Source organism: Athene cunicularia, assembly GCF_003259725.1.
Source record: "Athene cunicularia isolate RWA chromosome Z unlocalized genomic scaffold, athCun1 chrZ_part2, whole genome shotgun sequence".
In the NCBI taxonomy this organism is placed as follows: Eukaryota; Metazoa; Chordata; class Aves; order Strigiformes; family Strigidae; genus Athene; species Athene cunicularia.
Window position 1 is genome coordinate 8044137 of NW_020799143.1, and position 23027 is coordinate 8067163.

Consider the following 23027-nt stretch of genomic DNA (forward strand, 5'->3'; position numbering starts at 1 on the left):
TGGCGCCCGCCGCCGGTATTGGAGGGGCGGGGGGGGCGGGATGCCGCAGCCGAGCTGAGCCGCGTCCAGGCGGACGGGGCCCCCGGACGCCCCGTGACTGCCGGAGCTTGGGCGGTGGGTGTGAGGGCCCTGTCCTTGGGCCGCTGATTTCGAGCGCAGGGAGCGGGAGGGCAGGGAGGGCAGAGCCGGGCCTGGCGCGGGGCTGGTCTCCCTCGCTCGGCGGCGATGTGAGGGTGGTGGTTCGCAGGGTGGGGCAGTGCCTTCCCTCCTTTGAATCGGCAGCTGCCTCTGGGCCGGTGCCGCCTGTGCGAAACTTGCAATCGCAAAACTCTGAATGTATGTATGTGCACCGTAAAAAAACAGATGCATGCACTTACGTTTTTCTCTATTTAGGTTTGTAAAGCTACATTTAAGGTGTGTACAAGAGCATTAAACCTTAATAAGATTCACAGTGTTCTTTGAGTATAAGATCAGGGGTTTTAACTTGCAAGTCTTATTTACCAAGGAAGAAAAAAACTTAAAATGTTTATGCTTGAGTCCTCTCCTGGAGGGGATCACCATGGCACGTCTGTATCCAGGCTTTGCTTCGTGATATTAAATAGGATGACCTGATGATAGGCGATGTTCATGTATCAACAGTCTGTTTCCCTCCCTTTGGCAAAGGTTGGTAACTTTTTAAGAATTTATACTGGGCTTTGCTGTGCAAATATAGAAGTGCTTGGCTACTGAAGCTGGTAGCACATGCTCGTACACTGAATTCAGAATAATTGTAGGCACTGAAAAGCACAGCGAATTAGTTTGTGTGGAGCTCTACGGCTACTATACTATGTGTTCTTTAGATGGCATTAAGTATTCTTACTATGCTTGGTGAACTGAAAAGTACCCTGATAAAGTTGTTACTTGCAGTTTAATAAGCCATAGGACTCCTGAATGGTTTTAAAAACTTGGGTTCAGTTTCCTTTAGTTTCTGGGTGTTCCACTTCTCTTGTTGGCAGGTCAGATGCTGCCAGAAAATGTTGATGTGTGGGAACTCTTTCACTGAGTTAAAGAGGGCATGCACTAGTATGTATGCACACTTTGAATCTTTTAAAAGTAGCAGACATCCACAGGGGACATAGGAACCTTTTTGAAATGGAATAACTAAACCCATCATTAAAACGAGGTGTCAAATGCTGATGCCATAACTCCACATCTACTTTAAACTAGCTGTGCTACCAGAGGAAAGTAGCTTTTCTCCCTCCAAGTACCCACAGAGGATAACTTTAACTTGGATATGCTCCCTGTTCTGGCTTTGGTGTATATATTCCTAAATATCATGTCAACACAACCGAGTAAATGACACAGGGACAAAACTGCTTCTGATGACTGTTAGGTTAACCTGCTCAAAGTGCAGTGAAACTTAACAAATATGGGCTATGAGGACAGGATTAGGTTTCTTTATAAATAATAGTAGCTGTTGCCGCTGGTGGACTAAGTTTTAAGAATTAAGTGGGCGTGTACAGATGACACACACCTTCAGGCTCTAAGGAGACTTCTGCTTCTTGGGAAAGCTTTCTGCCTTCGCGGGTACTGGTGCAACCCGAACGGCTTATCTGCCTTTACTCTCAATATTCAGTTGATCTGCATCTGTGGAACTGAAACTGCTTATCAGTTTAGAGTGTGCCTTGTTTATTAACATAATAAACCAATTCCAACTGAAGTGAACAGCTACAAATAGTAGTTGTAAAGCAATCCACTTTCATGTAATTATAATTTTTACTGACTTAGAAATACATAGCAGCTGATGATTAGCTTTGGGGGTTTTTTGAGTGTGCTAGTAGAGGCAAACCTTTGGCATAGTGTCACACTGCTTCAAATAGAATTCTGTGTAGACTAATTTTCGTGCTTATATTTTCAGGCTCCTGCTTACCATCTCATTTTGGAAGGAATTCTAATTCTATGGATAATCAGACTTCTTTTCTCCAAGACATACAAGCTTCAAGAGAGATCTGATCTAACACCTAAGGTACGGTGAAAAAATACTTTTATCTAGAGAAACATTTTATAGCTATTGATCTTAGCTGTTGAACCCCTGCTGCATTGCAAATTGTGGAGTTTTTTCTTAGGATTTCGAAGGGTAAGTTTACTTTGGCCTGAGAAGCTGCTTATTGCTTAAAAACTTTAGTTTATGCTTTTAAAATAACTGTGTTTGAGAGTTTGCTAAGCTGTGAAAAGCTGACATTAGCTGTGCTCAGTGGATGGCTTTGTTTTAAAAATGGAAACTATACTAAAAAAAACATGCCAAACAACATGAAGTATAAGAGTGTAGAGGGTAGGAAAATGATCAGTCTGTACATGTAATATCTGTGAGTAATAACTTTGAGAGTTTACAGTGTTAAGTGGATTCCAGAAAACTTTGTAGTTTAGCGGCAGTTTTCTTCTTTTGCAATGTAATTGTCTCAAAAAAAAGCTGTAATTGTTTGTGAAGACTGGAATTTCTCCCTGACTTCTGGCTGGAGACTGTCAGGAATGAGACCAGTTTGTCTGAGACATGGTCTGTAATTGGCTTGATGCATAATGTCAGAGGATGTCATTGGATATATTCAATGGATGATGGGATGCACTCTCTGTGAAAATCATGAGGTGAACAAGGACACACTAATTTTTCTCAGTCAAAGATAAACTATAATAATGTATTGCAATTTGACAACCAGCTTGCGTATGTGAGGAATTGGATCTGAATGATCTGAAGTCCCAGACAGCAAACAAGCTTTGGAGGAATGGTATCCTGTGTTGGTTTAAGCCCTGCTGGGACCGGAGACCACGTTGCCATGGTCCCCCCCCCACCCTCAGCTGGTCAGGCTGGAAGTGAGGCACAAACCCCAGGTTAAAATAAGAAGAAATTTAATACAACAGTGTAATAAGCAATCTGAACACAACAGTAGCAATGATAACAGCGATGAACAGTAATAACAGTAAACAAGACAAAAGATATACAGAGAGATACTGCAAATGGTTACAAACAGCTCGCCTGCGTGCTCCCCGTCACCAAAGCCACAAAGGAAAAAGTTCCCATGCTCCCACGCCAGGACCTGACATCAGCCTGGCTGGAGATCCCTTCCCCCTTTTCTGCTGGGGAAACTTAACCCTACCCTAGCTGAACCAGAACATATCCTTCATGAATGGGATAAAACACTGGAATTTCTCCATGGTACCGAGGAAGGTTTGTGAAACAGATTTACAGGTATTTTACCTTGTTGTTCTGGTCTATATCAAGTCTTGCATGCTTTTTGATATTATTCTATCACTAAAGTTGTGCTCCCTCAGCTGTGCTCCTTCTCAGCCTAAGGAAAGTTAACTGTATCCTGGCCGAAACCAGGACAGGATACATGTTAAGCATGGGGGCTCAGTGTAATGCATCAGTGAACAGGATGCAGGGACTATATGGACAGGACTGTAAATGTGAGCAGATTTGCAGGCAGTGTCATCTTTTGGGAACTACTTAATAAATGAGCTTAGAGTATTCTAGGGAATACTTAAGTGTGTATTTGTTGGAGGCATTTAATATTGGAGTCAAGAAGTTAGCTGAGGAATCAAGAAAGGCCAGTTCAGTTTTGTCCTTGAAAGGATTTGAATTGATTCTGGGATTCTTGAAGTTTACTGCCTGTGGTAAGAATACAGAGAAGGAGTGAACACAAAGAGAAGTCCAGTGTGGTGAAGCACTAAATGGTCAGGTCATCTAGGAAAACAATTCTGCAGCTTTAAAGTAACTTCTGATCATCCATTCAGAAACTGTGATAGTTCCATTCAGTAAAAACATGAGAGTTTTTCTGCATCAGATGGTTTCAATCTCTGGTAATTTGTAGGGTAATTTTTGTTCTTTTAAGAGTTTCATTCTCTCTGCAGAACATGGTGGGAAAAGACTTTGCTACTCATGTATAATTGGTGACCTGAGAAAACTGAAACCTCTCTCTTCCATAGAGAGCAAGGATTACACTCAGATATTTCTATGTGCATCCTGAATATTAATGATCTAGTTGCAGGTCATCTGCTGACAGACATCTTCATTTACTGACAGATATTTTGCTGAAACTGAGGTGTTTAAGAAAGCGATCAAGCAAATCTGAAACAGTGGAATGTGGGGAAGAAAATTGTTCCATATTGTCTTAACTGGGGGCAGTGAGAAATTGGGAGCCATGGGGAGCAAATTGGTATAGGTGGTCTGCAGCTCAGTGGAATCAGGGGCTTAGAAATGAGTCAGAAGGGGGAAGAACGTTTGGAAATGGCTCATCCATAATATCAATCCTACTTTTGCAGGGTGACACTAGTAAAATTCACTGGCAGGACAGCAGTAGCTTGAAGAATAGAATCATGCAAATACATTATTGCTGTTATACTTGATGAGATTTATACAAACTTTACTGACCTTGAGGGGTGGAAAGGAGTGTGCATACTAGCAAAAATCCAAACTGACCAAGAATTGCACCATCTGGCTGCTGGATACATTAGTTCACAGTTGCAAGGCACAGAAGAAAAAAAATTGCATAGTGGTAAGAGCTGTATTACATCAAAGGGTTTAACATGAGATGTTAAAGACATAAACACTTCTAGCTTTTTCTTACCTGTATCCTGATGGCAAAAAGAATAATACGGGGGAATTCTCTTTCTGTCTGATAGTATCTTCAGGTTGGCTGCTGATGAAGGAGATTTAAGTTAGTCTAGTTGGCTTTACCATGGACCTCTGAAGATGGAAGCAGGTTTTCCATAGGAAGAACTGTATTTGGAAGGGAGTATGTTGTCTACAGATAGTTTACTGAAAGTAAGTATAAATACAGCAGTCAAGTGAAAGTGTCAGTAAGTCTTCTACAGTTAGAGGACTTAAACGGACTGATACATCAGAGGTGTGGCGTGATTCCATCTCTTTTTCTACAATGTAGATAATTGTTGTGAAAATAACTATTTTATTTTGTGTAGGGGAATAGCTGTGGGGAAGAAAACAGCCCACCTTAATTATCACTAAAAATCCACACAGAGTTGACAGTGGTCTGTGATGTGGGTTAACCCGAGTAGGCAGCTAAACCATGCACAGCTGCTTGTTCACTTTCTCCCCCACCCCCTGTTGAACAGGGGAAGAGGAAAGGAAGAGTAAAAGCAAAAAAAACTTGTGAGTGAAGATAGAATTTTCAATAAACAAAGGAGAAGTGGAAGAAGAGAGAAACAAGATGAGCGATGGAAAGGCAATCGCTCACCACCTCCCATGGGTGAATGAATACACAGCCAGTTCCCAAGCAAAAGATGTCTAACTTCCCTAAACCCTCACTTTTCCCTTTTATTGTTGAGCATGATGTTATATAGTATGGAATATCTGTTTGTTTAGTTTGATTAATCTGCCTGGTTGTGTCCCTCCCAACCTCTCGTGCACCCCCCAATTTATTCACTGTGGGGGTGTAGTGAGAAAGAGAAGGCATTGACACTCTGCACATGCTGTTCAGCAAGATGTACAACAGTAGTGTTATCAGCATTGTTTTGTTCACAAATCTAAAAAACCCACGGTTGTACCTGATCTGCTATGTAGAAAATTAACACCATCCCAGCCAGATGCAGTACGGTTTGTTTCATACAGTATGGGATTGCATACAGCCAGGCTTCACTGTGCTTGTTGAGCTGCATGTAGTAACATGCCAGCCGTTCAGCAAGGAGACTGCTGACTTGGCTTCTGTTTTGCTCTAGTTTGATTCATGCTGTGGTGTCCAGTCTTTACCACACCAGAAATAAATACTAGGTTGCTCAGGTACAGATGTTGGAAATAGGCCAGGTTAGGTGGTGTTGCTCAGGAACTCCTTTATGACAGCCACTCATGTACTGAACTTGGAGTTTCTGTGTGAATTATGGTTGGGAATGCTGCCAGAGCAGAGCTGGCTCTGCATAATAAATCCTGCTTGTTTTGCTGATCAGGGATACCAATTAAACTCAGATGCCAGAGTGAAAAGAGCAGGCATATTTTACTTAAAATAATTAAATAATGTAACAGAATAATATAGAAGACATACAGTAAGAAAAGACAGAACAGTGTACTTAAACAAATAGGAAAATACCGTGTAATGCATCAAATCATTACTACCTGAGAAAGAGAATAGTGATTAAGAAAGATACATCACCACTTGCAGCCCCGGTTACAGCGAGGGTTTGCAGAGCCTGTCCCGGCAAGGGGGAAATCCTATGGGATGCATCCACCATAGGTGAGGCTTCCAAAGTCGCTGTGAGCGAGTCCAGCCTTATACAGGAGGTGATAACCATCCTAGGAATCTGCCCAATTCCTTCCACTCCCCCTGCCACCCAGGCACAGGCCGCCTCAGAGCACATTTTGGCACCGATTCACTCAAAATTTGTGTTCTCTTGCACCAAAAGCATACCGAGTTCCACACCACCCACAATAGGCGAATAGCATTAATAAAGAGTATCAAAGAACTAACGTAAGGATGACTGAGTACCTCGGGAGCCTGCAAAATAAAGCCACTCATGATGTTCCCAATTCCTTGCAGCATGTTCCCGAGCTTAACAAAATAAAGATAAGCAGCGCAATAAACAAGCCTGTGACCAGCACAAGAGCTTGCTGCTTAATAACTACTATAGCTACAGCACGTTTAATGTAAAACTGCCGTTGTTTGCCCCACGTTGGGCGCCAGAATAGACTGTGATGGTTTGACTCTGGCTAAATGCCAGGTATCCACCAAGTCGCTCTATATCACTTTCCACCCCCCCCCCCTTTTCCCCTTGTTTTCTCAATAGGGTAAAGAGGGGAAAGAAGATAAACTAACCCTTGTGGGTGAAACAAAAGCAGTTTTAATATAAGCAAGGCAAAGCAAAAGTCCGCGCGCGGAAGCAAAAGCAAACAGATTTAGTCTCTACTTCCCATGGACAGGCGATGTCGGGCCTTCTCAGGAAGCAGGGCTCCAATACGCGTAGTGGTTGCCTCGGAGGACCAAGGGTGACCCCACCCTCTTCCTCCTTCCTCCCAGCTTTATACTGAGCAAACGTCATATGGTATGGAATATCCCTTTGGTCGGTTTGGGTCAGCTGTCCTGGCTGTGTCCCCTCCCAAGATCTTGCCCACCCCGTCCCACTGGGGGAAATATCAGAAAGAGCCTTGGTGCTGTGTAAGCACTGCTCAGCAGTAGCCACAACACCAGGGTGCTATCAACACCCTGCCAGCTCCCAGCATCAAACACAGCACCGTGAGGGCTGCTATAGGGGAAAACCAATTCCAGTTCAGCCAGACCCAGTACAGTAACTTAGTAAAATACCTATTAACACAATGGTTATCAGTTATAAAATATACAGGATTCATTTATAGGTCAACTCTGGCTTGGGCCTACTGTCCAAGCCCTAGCACTTCACTGCTGAAGAATACCGCTATTGCACAGCCATCTTGATGTGATCTGTTAGGACCAGTATATCCTGGGGAACCAGAGGCAGATGATGTATTTTGTCACCTAGTGCATTTCAGAGTCACAATTCTAGAACAGCAAAGAAATCCACCCCAGTGGTGGCTTCTGGGTTTAGTCAAATGTACAAGAGCATGATGAAATGCAGTGCAGGAATTAGCTTTCAGTTGTCTGTCTGTTATCCTTTAATAACAGTGTTTGTAGGTATTCCTATTGGTTCTATTCCAAAATATGTGAAATCTCCCAAATCATTAACTAAAAATATAGAGTACTTCTCTGTGTCTATAAGTTCCTGATAATTTGGGATTTTGAGAAGTAATAAGTCTGTGGCCAGACAGGGTTATTTTTACCCAAAAGAAAATCTACAGAAAAGCAGCAAAATGCCAGTGAGGACTGGAGGAGTGGTCTGTGGGAGAATGTGTGGCATCATTTAGCTACAAGCCCACTCTCTGAACAACCACTTGTGTGAAAAGGATGGTGCCCTCCAGATGTATGTGTCTTTCACTCTGCGGTAATATAATACTGAGCTTTTCTCAAAATCTCTGAAGTCCTGCTGGGAACCATGGCTTACCATTTGTGGATGGGAGGAATAGTTGTGTTCTTAGATATTAGAATTTTCACTGCACTAGTAGCATGGGAACAGTTTTCTCAGAGCGATACTACTCTGGAGTCTGAAAAGTTCCTGTCAAAGACAGGATGTTTAATGTTTAATGTGTAACTGAGAAATTCTGTAGGCCATAAGAGCACTCTCTTGCAGGAACAGCATTCAGAGATTGATCAGATGTTGCTCTACAGGGAAAAGCAGATGTCTGTTCTTATAAAGGTTTTTAACCATTCTGAACCAAGACTCTGTGTAAGTAAAGGTTCTCTTAAGTGTTAGTGTAGTTTGAAAGAGAGAGATTTCTAACTAGCATGCCTATTGTTTGTGCCAGTTTATGCTGTGCTGATATACGATTCTATAAATACCATGAAATTAAAAACCTGTTATTTGAGGACCAGCAAATAAAAGAAATAGACATAATCTTTGGATATTGACACAGGTGTGTGCATGACACTGTTTCCAAACACTAGTGCTAGCAAAGTACTGTCTTCATGAACATAATTGCTACCTTTTCTTAATTAAAAAAAAAAAAAAAAAAAAAAAAAGTCCACAGAGCTACTTATTTAAATAATTTGGACTGGATGTGTTTACGCCCAAGTATTTATCTTACCCAAGGTATCTGGCATTTAAAAAATAAAAACTAAACCAAGCAAATAAACCATACAAAACCATTTTATATATAGATGTATGTGTGTGTGTATAGAGAAATACATTTTAAAAAAGCACAAATTTATAAAATAAATGTGTATAATTTATAAAAAATACTTATAAATATTTTGTATCTTATATTTTCATGTATATTTTATATTCACCATAGAATTAAAATATATACATTTTATATTTATAATTGTTTTATTTAACATTTATGTTTATATAAATTATAAAGAATTATAAAAGGGAAAGAGAAAGAGCTGAAAGATTAGTTCACTTACATTACAGCCCAAGAGAGTAGAAATTGAAAGTTTTGAGTTCATTCTTTTCATCAGGTGGATATTTTCAGTACAGTGAACTGAGAAGTGTATCAACTGTATATTGAGGAAGTTACATTGTGAATTAAAATCTGGTTTCTTTATATGTTTAAAAGTTAACATTTTTATTCTTTATATTGGTCTGATATTTGGTGCCTATTTAGGAGGTTGAAGATAGAAGTGCTGTTCTGAATGTAGGATCACTCTGTGAAAGCCTGCTTCTGCTCTGTCTTTTTGGTTAGCAGGAGATGGTCATGTTTACTGTGTAAATCAGCAGAAGAAACCAGTGTACTGAGATTACTTGGTGAATGGAAGGAGGAAGGGGTATGCACTGTCTCGTCTGCAGTGTGAATGGCCATTTTAGTGTGAGATTGGTACTCATTTTAGTCACCAATATCTCCAATCCCCCACCATAATAAATGAAATTCTATTACAGAAGCTTTAGGTAAACTACCGCCTGTGCTAAGTACACGTGGAAATGGAAGACATAAGATGTGAAGTTGCAGTTGTTTGTTGTCCATCAAAAAGCAAAATACCATGTAAAGGACGAAAAGAGTCAGTGTGAGCTAGAATTAGTGAAACGTTGTTGTTTGAAATGAGTATTAGTCTTTTCTTGTATATTTTATTTTGTGTTAAGAAAATCGTCAGGATATTGCCACATCTCATCTGTGGATTGCCACCTATGCTGTTAGTTTGTGTGCTGCAAACATTTCAAAGAGAAGGATGGAAACTTCTTACAATTTAGAATGAATGGGGGAGAGAAGTACTAATTAGGAATTCTTCGTTATCTTTATGTTCATATATCTTAACTGCAATTGTATTATGCTAATTTACTGTAGTTACAGTGGCCTTCTGTAAATACTATTTTCCTTTCTGCTAGACTCCATGGCAAAAATATTTTAATTGAATTTGTGTGTTTCTAAGCTGCTTGTTGATATTTTGTACCCTTAGTTCAGAAAATTAGACTTAAATCAAAAAGCTAAGCACATGCTTGCACAGCTTTAATTCTGCCTTCTTTGAAGAAAAAGTATGTTATGTTGCCTGCTCTGCATTTGAACTATGTTGTATAAAAGCTATACAAATGTTCTTTGCATTCAGATCTTAAATAGAAGAAACCATGCTTACCAGGTCCTTCCCATTTAAGCATTTGATGTCATCTAATGCTTTTCTTATTTATCTTTCCATAGCTGGCAGTCTGTGCCACTTCTCACCTGATATACTCTGCTTCCTAATTAAAACAATAAAACAAGAAGAACCAAAACAAAAAAAAACCCCAACCCTGTGCTCTAAAATGCACACAAAACTGTTTAAGCAAGCTACAGGGACTTTCAACAATGCGTGAGCATACATCCTGCTTTCTGATTTTCAGAAGTCTTTTTGAACTCTTGTGAAAAGGTGTAAGATACTACTAGGCAACTGTAACTCAGGATATGGTTTCCCAGTAGCATCAGACAGTCTGGGTTGGGACTGCTTTGCGGAATATAGTTTAGCTGTATAGCCATCCTGCTTTTCCTGAGTTAGTTTTCATCTGGATCATTTTTCTGAACAAGATTATTGTCTGGTTTTGTAGCTGCCTATGCCAGCGCAAGGAACAGGAATGTATTTGTGGCTGGGAGAGGACTGTACTACAGCAGATACTGTCTTGCAATGCTGTGGGTCAGCACACTTAGTGTTAAATTAAGTTTTGGGTTGTTTGGTTTTTGGTGGTTTTTTTTGTTTTTTTTTTTTTCAAATAGCAGTATGGTAAAAAGATGCATACTAGTACCTGTTCTGAGACAAGAATGGAATTGCCACTTTCTGTCTTGGATCAATGGAGTTTAGCATTCAGAGTTATGGTTATGGTTCTACTCTGAGATTAACCTGGATTTGGGTACTAATTTTCCACCATATTGTTGCTGTGTTGCATGTTAGTCTTTGTAGGATGTATTAGCTGGTAATTTTCTCCCATGGGGTTCTTGATGTATTTGCTGATTCATGTCAAACATGAGGTTTGATAATAGAATGCAGTAATGAATAGTAGTCAATAGTATTTATGCACATCTTAATTTATTATTGTTCTGTTCTCTGGTGCTCAGTTATCTGTTTGGATTTTTCAATCGAAGCATTAAAATCTGCTATTTGACATGCTATGAATGGCACTAGTACAGGGTGAATTAATAAAAAACCCTACTGTAATGCTTTTTTTAATATGTGGAAGAGCATTTCAGTGCACACATAGCTGTGTGCAAGGCTCCACCTGGGGCCTGTCCTATCGTGGTTAAAGAAACTAAGCACTTTTTCTGACATAAGTGTAGCCCTTTCATAATACTGAATATCTTCATTTCTGTTGCACATATTGATGGCACTTTATTTCCTTAAAAATATATGCCCCATGGGTTAAATTTCAGTAAGAAATCTAACATGAGAAAAATATTTAAAGTACATCTGCAATGTATTAGAAAGACAAGGGACTATGCTCCCATAAAAAGGATTTTTTCTGAAATACAAGCCTGTTGAAATTTCCATTTTGAAATCAATCTTTGTGCAGCTCCTGGGATATTGATTAGTACTCTGGAAATGCAAGATATTAATTAGCTTAGTAAAAGGAAAGTAATGAAAATGCAGGAGACGTATTGTTGCATGTAGTTTCCATTGTATTGTTTCATATCTTAATTTGGTTTTGTACTTCAAAGGCTTTGAAAAGTGTATTTAGAATAAATAAGAATGGGGAAAAAAAAGGTATCGCTGGTGTGTTTTCAAAAATTGAATATGGAAATTTAATTTTGGTATTAAAATAAGTAGCCTTAAGTATTCTCTGCTTTTTGAAATGATAGAGAAATATGTACCCATTGTAGTCATACCATTCAAAGTTAGTGTGTTAACAAATACGTCATTAGATATGTATTGATGTACTAGTAAATAATCCTTGAGGAAAGTTCTGCTTTCATGGTATGAAGGATGGTTTTGGAGATTTCTCTGAGTGGTTCCTAATTTATGTGGAACTACTCTGATGCACCTGTTACGCTGGTCCACTGCGTGTGCTTTGGAAAATCATCCAAATGAAGTTTTCTACATAGTTTAAAGCACTCTGAAAATTAATATGCATTCAGTATTCCTCCATGGTTAAGTTGGGGATATGTGATTTAGTAGTTGCTGTTAGCATTTCTTGAGCATTTGACATTTTTTTTCTCCATTGTGTTTTACTCACATATGTGTTACTTTGCTAAGTATTTTAATGCCACAGTTGTTTAAACAGCACTGTTGAAGACTTGAGAATGTAAAGTGAGAGAATTTATATTCAATTATTATGTAATTTATATTCAGTTACATTACTGTAGAAGAGTATTTTCATAATTAGTAAACTGAATGAAACAATCTTCATTAAAATATGTCAGGTACACCAAGTTAGTAGCTCTTCTCTTGATTATTATATCATGACATCTTTAATAAACAGGTAAAACTGGACTATCTTTACATCCCTGTCCTTTCAAAGAATTCAGTGCCCCTTGGTTGGACATACTGACAGAATGTAAATTCTAAGGTGATACATATTAGCATACATCATTTCTCGTACAACTGTTACCAACTGTTTATTAGCACATAATGTTTTTTCTAATGGAAATCCTTTTTGAGCAGTATTTCTCTTCTCCTGTTCAGGAAAAAGAAGAATTGATTGAAGAATGGCAGCCAGAACCTCTTGTACCTCCTGTACCGAAAGATCACCCAGCTCTCAATTACAATGTTGTTTCAGGGTAAACGTAACCAAAATAAATTCTGGTCTTTATTTCAGCTCAAATAGACTTAGACCTCCAAAAGTGGTTATTGTGTTCTGTGTAGGAGTTGGGGGGAGACTGTGTCATGTGACTAGACACTTGGCACTTCATGAAAAGATGGTCCTCTTTGGACAATTGAAGTGGATATGCTTGATGGCAAAGCTGTTTTGTGAGGAAGTTATGGGTCAGTATTACTTTCTTGTGTGTTGTCAGGCTTTTGAAATGTGTACTGACCAAGACAAGAGCCACAGTATTTCAGAAATTGCTTTAAATTTCTTTCACAAGCTTCAGATTTGTTTATGTCAGTAACTTAGGATATAAGCATTCTTAAGATCCTTCTAGTGACACTGATAATTTAAAATAATTTAGTGACAAAACACAATTATTTGCTGTCATGGGGAGCTCCATTTTGATGGTTCTGCCACCACAGAAGAGTCTGCCTTAGAAGAGGGGTGCCTGTTTTAATTAACCGTGATTTGAACTATCCTTCTGTTATTGTTTGGAATTTTGAAATGAGCAGTACTGTGGAGAAGTACAGAAGTGTTGGATGTTTAAAAAAATCTGAACAAATACATCTTTTGGGTTGATTGAGAAAATGTTTAAATTCTTTAGAACTTTCAAATGCTTACAGCTAGGGAATGTATTGTGGCAGAATGTTAATGCATTGTAGCTGTTAAACTTAATAGTGGCTATGGGGAAAACTTGGCATTTGTCTTGTGAGATTTGAACTGCCAGCTACCTTCCCGTAAGTTGCTTGACAGCTATGAGATTGTAATTTTGCTTATAAACTTAACCCACGTTTCAGAATTAATACAGAATTGAAAGTGTCTGCATTCTAATTCAAGCTCAAGAGCATTTTTGTTGCTTTTTCAATTAGTATTTTAGGGGGACCCTATTTATGCTAATAAGGTAGTCTTCTTTCAATGGTTTTCATGTATTGATGTCTACTGTGAATGGTGATTTACATAAATTTATTTATCTTAGTATGTGGTGGTTTAATACTGCATATTTGCAGTAATGGTGGGTAGGGTTTATATAGGCACATAACCAGTTAGGAAGTATTAAATATTTCAGTAGAAATTTTGACCCACTCTGTGGGGGTGGCAGACTTCCTCCTCCCTCAATATGCAAGGCAGTTTGTGCCTTACGTTAGTTAGTATGCTCCTTCTTGCTGAATAATCCCAGTAACGTTGCAAAGCCAGTAATGCAGAGATGTGTCCAATCAAAAAAAATTGATCAATCTTGAATCAGCAGTGAAGAAGTTACCAACAAAGGCTTGGTCACTGCCCAGAAATCAGTTACTTCTTGTGGTAGCCTTTCTGTGAATTAATCTGTGCAAGATGGTTGTACTTCATCTCATTCAGAAAATGTAAACCTATTTCCTAAAACAGTATGTCTGCAAAATTCTCATATGGATTTTCTTTTTGCTTTAAAATGAAAAGGAACTAATTATCTGGCCTTTAACTCATATCATCTTCTGTGACTGATGTTTTTCAATGCATGCCACATTTTAAGAGATAAGAAGTCCAAATACGGATGAGGTGCTTTTGGTCCTTAAAAAACACAGTTTTTGAAGGACTTACTTTCAAGTTCTTTGAAGATAACTTGAAATTAGCTTGTCATATATGGTTTCAGCTGGGTCACTCAGTATCTTGGAACTGTTGTCCCTAACCATGATACTAACAAACTGTGTTATACTAGGGAAAGGGAGATATGTGAAACTATAAGGAAATTAAGTGTTTCACTGCTTTCCTTTTGCAAAGATGTTGTTTTTGATGTTTCAAGGAAGGTTTTATGGTAGAGTTAGCATCCATGTTTTGGGTATAATTACTCACTGGAATAAGCTTTTCCATGACTGCTTTCTGCTTAGCCATGAGTGTTCCTTTAGAAATTTGGGTAAAATTCTGATAGCAAAGTGTGGCCATGTTTTCATGACGGTTGCAGCTTTGTCACAGGCAAGTTGGTGAACATTAATGTGTTGTCTGTGTTTGAAAGGTGGAGCTGTGAAGGCAGACTGCTCTAAATTTAACAGGTTTAATAGTATGCTGGGAATATACTGAACCTTGTGTTAGTGCCAAAATACATAGGTATCGGTCTGCTCTTTGTGAGCCTGTATCTGTGAACCTACGTAGTTGTTTCACTTAATATGACTTTTAATGTTTGGTATAGCTTGTTAATGAGCAAGACAGAGGAACAGATTCGGGTATATATTTAATGGCAGTCTGTTCCCCGAGACAGTTTGCTGCACATTTGTATAATGCTACTACTTTGCAGAAGGTAGTGCAGGACTGCTTCTTTGTAAGGTCATGTTCAGCCTGTGTTAGTTTAATGTCATGGGATGACAGTGATGGTGCGCAGCAAGTGCACTGTGAATAAAGCTTTCTAAAGCTGTTTCATAAGCTTTGCAATTGCTTGTTTGAAGCAACATGTGCTTAATTTTTAAAGTGAACAGACACAGACAAAAATCACTGGGTTTTTTAAGTGAAGTTCAGGCAGTTCAGTGTTTTTCTTAACTTGTAGTTAATAGCTTGGATTTAAAGTTTATTTGCTTTGCACACCAAATGGACCCTTTGAAATAATGTCAGCTACCAGCTTTGGAGCAGAGGTGCTCAGGCATTTGACATCCAAGCAGCCCTGTTTAATTTTGATTGTGAAAATTACTCAGTGTGAATTTCCACATGGGAGAAGCTTGTTGAACCTCTCCTGTTTGAGGAATAATATAGGATCTCAACTGTAATATTTGACAATGCATACAGAAATGGACAGACATAAGGTTTTGTATTTGGCTTAGCTTTGAGACTTCTCAACACACTGAGTGATTATTTGAAACTTTTGATTTTGTAGTATTGAAGCCAAAACAGGATTGCTTTTAGAGTACAGCACACAGACATGATGCATGCGTTTACAGGGGTAATAGCTATTTTTATCCCCTGTATTTTAATAACCGTTTCTCTAAATTATAATTTTTTAGTGCAGAAAAATTTTTTGACCTTTGCTTCATATATATTGTGCTTTTGTTCATTGGTTAGTATTGGGTGTTTTCACAATATCTGTGTTTCCTGAATACATGAGTTATTAAAACTTTATGGATTAAACAAAATTGGAAACTTGAGATGACAGATAATGCGATACTTTTGTCTGCTTACAGCTAGTACCTATATTTCAGGAGCCCTGTTCAGTGAAAGATTGGTATTGTGGGTTTGCTTTATGACAGAAACATTGATTTTAAATTATTTTTATCATGGAAATAAGTAGCAATGAAATTTCCTTTTTATCTGTGGTATTACTTCTTTCAAATAGATATCACTTTGCTTTTAAGGGAGAAGCTTTATTTATCTCTTCAGGAGTCATCTTTGCATCAAATTTTCAACAAGAAATCATTAAATATCTCAAAGTTATTGACAGTTTCTTTATTTTACTACACGAATAAAGTTTTTGCTGTGTATGGTAGTATATTTATGTCTTGAGAGTGAACATAAATACTAATTGGCAGCTGCAAAGGAATATGTGGAAAGAGGGAATCTTGAAAAAGCTGTGTGTCTTACTTGAAAAATGAAATTCATGTACTGTTTGACTGTTTATGTAAATGGTGATTGTTCATTCATAACAGTAGGTCTGTAATTATTTTTCAGACCTCCAACCCATATAATCATTGTTAATGGCAAAGAATGTATAAACTTTGCATCTTTTAACTTTCTTGGACTTTTGGATAATGAAAAGGTTAAGGTGAGTTCTTTCAGTTATTGTATTTGTGAGATTATTCCTCTTTTACTTTGTTTGTTATCTTGAAATTAAGAATGACTTTAGAAAGCACAAACTTTGAAATTTTGTGCTATTTAAGTTTGTCTTTTTCGTAAAGTTTTATCTGGTGTACTTACTGCGTACCAGCAGACTATCAAGTTAGATTAGTATCTCATGTCTTTAATCGTTAGAATACAGTGAATTATGCTTAAACACTTTAAAATAGTTTTGATTTGAATTTTTAATAGAATTCAGTACATTATTATACTTTCTGTAAAGCAGGTCATGTTGCATGACTGCGTGTTCATGATGCAAGAACAGGCCTGTGTACATTGGTATAAAATTATCAGTGCGCGCTGTACAGAAGAGTTAGACATCTAGTGTAGGAATAAATATTTCATGTAATTCTTTTCTGTTAGAGTGCTGCTCAGGCATCTCTGAAGAAATACGGTGTTGGCACTTGTGGACCTAGAGGATTTTATGGTACTTTTGGTGAGTAACTGTCTTTCAACTGCCTTTAAAGGTGTTCAGACTGGTTTGTTAGGCCAGCCAAAAAAGTTCTGTATATAAGCAGCAAATTATTCCCATTGCTGTGAAGAACGGTTACCCTGTAACATAATTTTAACTGTAATTCTTGGTAGCTTCCTTCTTACTTGTTTTATATGTTTTCTTACTCTTTCTAGTGCTGGACTTGGAGGAGAGTTGCAAAGTTGATCTGTTTTAGTTCTGGTCACCATTGTAGAAAAAGAAAATAAATGTATTAGCATGTAATCATATATGATGAATTTAAGTCTAATTAGTAAAAAAGTGAAATTAGTAAAAGTTTCTAAGTAGACCACAAGAGGGCAGTCTGATTTCTATGGTAAATGTTAAGTTTAAAAGTTAAGTTTAGCGAATGTTGTAGTCAAAATTTAAGTTTTTCTTTACTGATAACTTTAGTGTTGTAATTAAGAGATTTTGTGATTCAAGTAGGTGTTAACTTGTTATTAAGAGTTTTTTCATTCTTTTTAAGAAGTAGTAAATTTTTAAATACGGTCTTTGGAAATAGTTACTTACAAGCATTGATAGTTTGAAATACTGCATGGAAACCAAACAGCAATACATGAATAGCTGCATAATTGCAGACTAAAACCATCGACTTAGCATCTTTGGAACTTTTCAGTCACTTCCCAGACATGATGGAATCCACAGCATGTTTATAGAGTTTTAATAGAGTTAGTTTCCTATATCCTTGACTTGAATTCAAGACTAACTTGAACTTTTCTTAGTTAAATCAAGCCAGTCCTTTAAATGATCAATCAGGTGCTGTACCTATTTTGGTTTGTTAGAAGTTTGTATATCAGAACAAAGTTGAGTCTTTGACACCAATCTTACATATTTTTCATTTGCCTAGAACTATAACTCATTTATAAAGAAGGTGATTGTAGCTCCTGCTTAGTAGAGAGCTTTTAGGAAACTAGATTCCCTCTCCAATCACAGTGTAGCAATGATATGTTAGAATTCATACAGACCTTTTCTTTTTTCCACCCCTCAAAACCACTGAAAAGCTTAAAGAAAATTGTGGACTAATGCCTCCTGCCTTTTTTGTCCAGACTGATTTCACGTTTTGTGAAAGTTTTCATTTTGCTTCTTTCTAGTAATTATTCAAAACAGACTGGTTAAAAGTTGATTTTTCTCTGCTAAGTGAGAGATTCTTTGGATTGTTTCCTGCCCTCCTTTGAGGTCTAATTCTAAGATCTAAACTGTGTAGTTTTTGCATTTAGTTTGGTTGCTGTTCATTGGCTTCTGAATTTTTTGGGTAAATGTTCTGTTTCACAAAGCAAGGGATATAACCTGTGGCATTGCTCCATGACATCACTATTGAAGAAATTATATTATACTCACTTATTTGAGATATCATCTTTTACAGATAAAGTAGTGGAGAACTGGTGTAAAGTTTGGGACAAGCATTGTTCTTGATGGATTCCAGACTGTCTTTCCATTTTTCTTGATTTTAAACATTTGAGTATTCTAGGATTATGTATCTCTAAGAAACACTTCTTACATCAGTAATGTTGTATGCCTCAAACTTTGCACACAATTTTTCATGTGCTCTGGTATATGAGTCATGTTGTGTTCCGAACTACATAGTTTCCTCTTACTTAAGCGTACAGGATTTAATTGACACTTGTCAATTGTTGTCACTCAGAATTATCCCCTCTTAGTGATTGATATTTCATATCAATATTAGTGATCTCTTTATTTGGAAATGTAGGTATCATGTTATAATTTATTTTGAATGGAGATTTGATTCTTCATGTCTGCCTGTTTGAAGGGATTTTGTAGATTTAGCAAGTCCCTGTTAAGACATTTTTACTTTATGCTGTATCCCCGAAAACTGCATCCATCCCTTTATCCTGTGGTAAGTTTGAAATACTAGTATATTTGCACATAACAGAAGCTTTATGGTTATTTTCTCCATAATGGCAACTGAGGGGTGTATCACTTTTTTTGGTGGTAGGGGTTTTTTCAGGCTTTTGTTGATTGCCTAGCAGCCAGAATTTCAGTACTACTGTGAAGATCAGGACTAGTTTGCAATAAAATATGTAAAAGATTATGTGGGATTTGGTCTCAGTTCTTCTTCATTTGACTTGTATGCAAGCACATGCTAGGCACTAAACTGACACTTCATAGCAGTTGTTGACAATAATAGCTTTGTTAAGGTTTCATAATTGCGTAGAAAGCTGTTCCAATTACATCTTCCTCTGTGCAGATGTACTCTGGGTAGTGTTTGCAGTTTTCACTTAAGCTAGGCTAATCCAAGTGATGTAACCAGACAAAGCAAGTCATTGGAATAAAGAATAGGAGAGTCAGAGAGCATTCTGTTTTTATCGTGGTGGAATGGTAGTGAAGCCTTAATTAACACAGTCTTACGCTTTTCAACCTCACAACTATACAAAGCATTCATTCTCTGATGTAATGATGTATCAAACTTGTGTATGCTATATGTCATCCTGAACTTAAATGTTCTTGCCATTGCCAAAATTTACTAGACTTGTAAAATTTTTCTCCTTAATACAAATCTAATTCTATTTCTTAGTTTATTATTGCTGACAGTATTTCTTTTGCCCACTGTTCTCACCTAGCCCTTGCTCAGTGTAGGTGGTGGTGGTTTTCAACTGCGTTTTAATTTTCAATTGTGATAGTCTTATCATCTTTTCTAGGTTTTTTTAGTTCAAGGATTGAGGTGGTGTTTTACACTACGAAACATTTTTTCCCATTAAGTATCAATAGCTAGGCACTCAACGTAGTAGTTCAGTCCTAGTTTCCCATAATTTGTTATTCTCTACTGGCAGTGCTTCCAGAAGGAACATTTTTGCCTGAATGTTGTGTATATTGTACGTTTTAAGTGCCATGTGGCCAGCCTCTTCTTGTGGTGCTTTCTCCCAGAAAAAGATCTTTCTTGGGCTTTTTGTTCAATAATCGAATCAGAGTTCATCCATCCTGTTGAAGCCTGACTGGAGATTGTTTCATTGGTCCTGAAGTCCAGGAACAATAAAGAAAAAGATCCAAAGATTCTGAAAAAGGACTCCTACTTTCTGATAGAGATTTTATAAGATAACTTTAATCAGTATCTCCAAATGTTTGGTGTGTCTTAATACAGCTGGATCAAAGAGATAGGTAACAAAAGAAAACTTTCAAGTAATAAATGATTAAACTTTTTGTTTCAATTTAAAACCACTGGAAAACCAAATAAAATAATTCCTTTCCCTTCAATTTTTTGATGCTTGGGTAGACATTAGGAAAGGATTGTTGAAGATTTATACTTTGCAGTCTGGATAAATTGCTTTTGACTGTGGGAGGCTGTCGTCTGATGACATACCTTATGCTTTCATTGTATAAATACGTGTATCAGGTGGATGTACCCTTTTGGGAAAAGGTTATGCTAGATATTTGTTTAGTATGGCAAAGTTAAGATTTTTTCAAAGCCCTTTCTTCTTATACCCTGGTACCTGGCTAGAAGTAGAATCATTGACATAACCATGCCTCATAGGCTACTGAAGAATCTGTATTTTTAACTGATGTTTCCTCATTTGATTTTAGTTTCAATGAAATTTCAATAATTGCAAAAAGGTAACATTTGGCCAATGGTGATCTTTCAAGTCATACATTAAGGATCTCTTTTGGCCCTTTAATCTTATTTCCAGTTGATAAAAGGCATAATTCTTTGACTAACATTTGCAAGCAGAAGCAGGTAGTGGCAATTAAAATAACAATTTGTCTGATATAGGTTATTTTGCTTAGGCAGAACACTTTAACACTGTGGTCACCTTCCTGCAGCAGCAATCCACTCATCGTGGGGTATTACCCTTCTTAATTTTTTGCTTTAGTGGTATTTTGTTTCTAACATGGGTCACTTTGACCAAATTGGTTTGGGAAATGCTTGTGTGTGTAATTGTGTCCATTTATCTTAAGGGTGTGTAATCTTTGTCATGGAGATGGTGACCTTATCAATTGGCTGAAGTGTGTTCAGAAGATAATGTGGTTGCAGCTTAACAAGAGCAGTTTTCTGTTATAATGATAACTGTGGTATATGCCGTGGAAGCATCACCTTGGAAGAACTGACAGTGTGCCAACAGGACCTCATTAATTGCTAGAAATTACATATCTGTTTGTTGCCTAGTAACTGTGCTCCCAGTTACAGTCCAGGAACATTGTGTTATTTACTTGTGGTCTAATCGCAAGTAGATTTTAATTACCATTGCATAAGAACATGAGAGAACCACATTACATAAATATTTTCAGAGCTATTAAAGCTTCTGATTAATATTGTATTACTTGTCAGTTTAAGTAAGACTGGATGGGTTACAGCTGGTTTTGGGGAATTTTTTTGTTGTAACTGTCTTCCTACCAATAAACATTTTGTTTGCTTCAATTAGATGATTGCTAAAAGCAATGATAGCCTTTCTGATATGAAAACAAGTAAACTATCTAAGATCTCTTCATTTTTTCTCTCAAATAGATGTGCACTTAGAATTAGAAGAACGACTAGCAAAATTCATGAGGACAGAGGAAGCTATTATATACTCATATGGATTTGCAACAATTGCCAGTGCTATTCCTGCATATTCAAAAAGAGGGGACATTGTGTTTGTGTAAGTATTGTTTTCTACCTGGGAAAATCCAGATTAAAGAGGTTTTTTCTTTGGCATTATTGTTAATCATATTAAGATACCCACTTAGCAACCAATGCTTGTTTTGGTCAAGTATTTTGGTTTACAAACCTCAGATATCTTTTCTTTGCCAAATACCCTGAATCAAATCAGATACTACTTTTATCTTGAAAGAGTGACCTTGAGCACTTAAAAAAAAACAATCACAAACCCAAACATGTGCATGCCAAAGCTAACAGAAGTCTAATACCTAGTTTTCTTTTTAAGAAACTGTACAGTCATATTTACTTCTGTTTACTGCTGGCTTTTCACCTTTCTTGCAGGACACTTGTTCCCCTCATGCATATTTGCAATGGATTAGTTGGATATGTATCAGTACATATTAAAATAACACAAGAACAGCTATGCAGGGTCAAACTAAGGATACAGCAAGGCCAGTATCTGATCTCTGAGAGTAGCCAGTCATAATTTGTCTAGGGAAGAGCAAAAATCCAGGAGAAACAAGTAATAATACTCAAAACTTTCTGAGCCAAAGAGGAGGGTTTGGATTTAGTAGTGGTTCATGGGATTTTCCTTAAGTCTTTCTATTCTTTTAGAACCTTTGTAAATCATAGAATGGTTTGGGTTGGAAGGGACCTTAAAGATCATCTAGTTACAATCCCGCTGCCATGGGCAGGGACACCTTCCATTACATCAGGTTGCTCAAAGCCCCGTCCAGCCTGGCCTTGAACACTGCCAGGGAGGGGCAGCCACAACTTCTCTGGGCAACCTGTGCCAGTGTCTCACCACCCTTGCAATAAAGAATTTCTTCCTTATATGTAATCTAAATCTAACCTCTTTCAGTTTAAAACTCTTACCCCTAGTCCTGCCACTACACTTCCTGATAAGAGTCCCTCCCCATCTTTTCTGTAGTCACCCTTTAAGTATTGAAAGGCCACAGAGAGGTCTCCCTGGAGCCTTCTCTTCTCCGGGATGAACCACCCCTCATAAGGGAGGTGTGTCAGCCTCCCATTAGTCTTCATGGTCATCCTCTAGACTAGCTCCAACAGGTCTGTGTCACTCTTACACTGTGGGCCTCAGAGCTGAACACTCCACGTGGGGTCTCACAAGAGTGGAATAGAGGGGGAGAATCACCTCCCTCAACCTGCTGGCCACGATTCTCTGGATGCAGCCCAGTTGGCTTTCTGGGCTGTGAGTGCACATTGCTGGCTCATGTTCAGATTTCCATCCACTAATACCCCGAAGTCCTTCTCTGCAGGGCTGCTCTCAATTCACTTATCGCTCAGCCTGTATTTGTGCTTGAGATTGCCCTGACATGCAGGACCTTGCACTTGGCCTTGTTGAACTTTATGAGATTTGCACAGTCCCACCTCTCCAGCCTGTCCAGG

At 38.0% G+C, this 23027-nt stretch overlaps 1 protein-coding gene across 1 annotated transcript in view; it reads left to right on the plus strand.

Annotated features, from left to right (window-relative positions):
• The window catches only part of SPTLC1 (serine palmitoyltransferase long chain base subunit 1), a 40961-nt gene that overhangs the window by 2231 nt on the left and 15703 nt on the right, over window positions 1-23027 (plus strand). The window contains exons 3-7 of the mRNA XM_026866028.1: window positions 1893-2005; window positions 12630-12724; window positions 16378-16471; window positions 16906-16978; window positions 21489-21621. Coding sequence (XP_026721829.1) covers window positions 1893-2005; window positions 12630-12724; window positions 16378-16471; window positions 16906-16978; window positions 21489-21621 — 508 coding nt within the window. The remainder of the gene's footprint in view (window positions 1-1892; window positions 2006-12629; window positions 12725-16377; window positions 16472-16905; window positions 16979-21488; window positions 21622-23027) is intronic.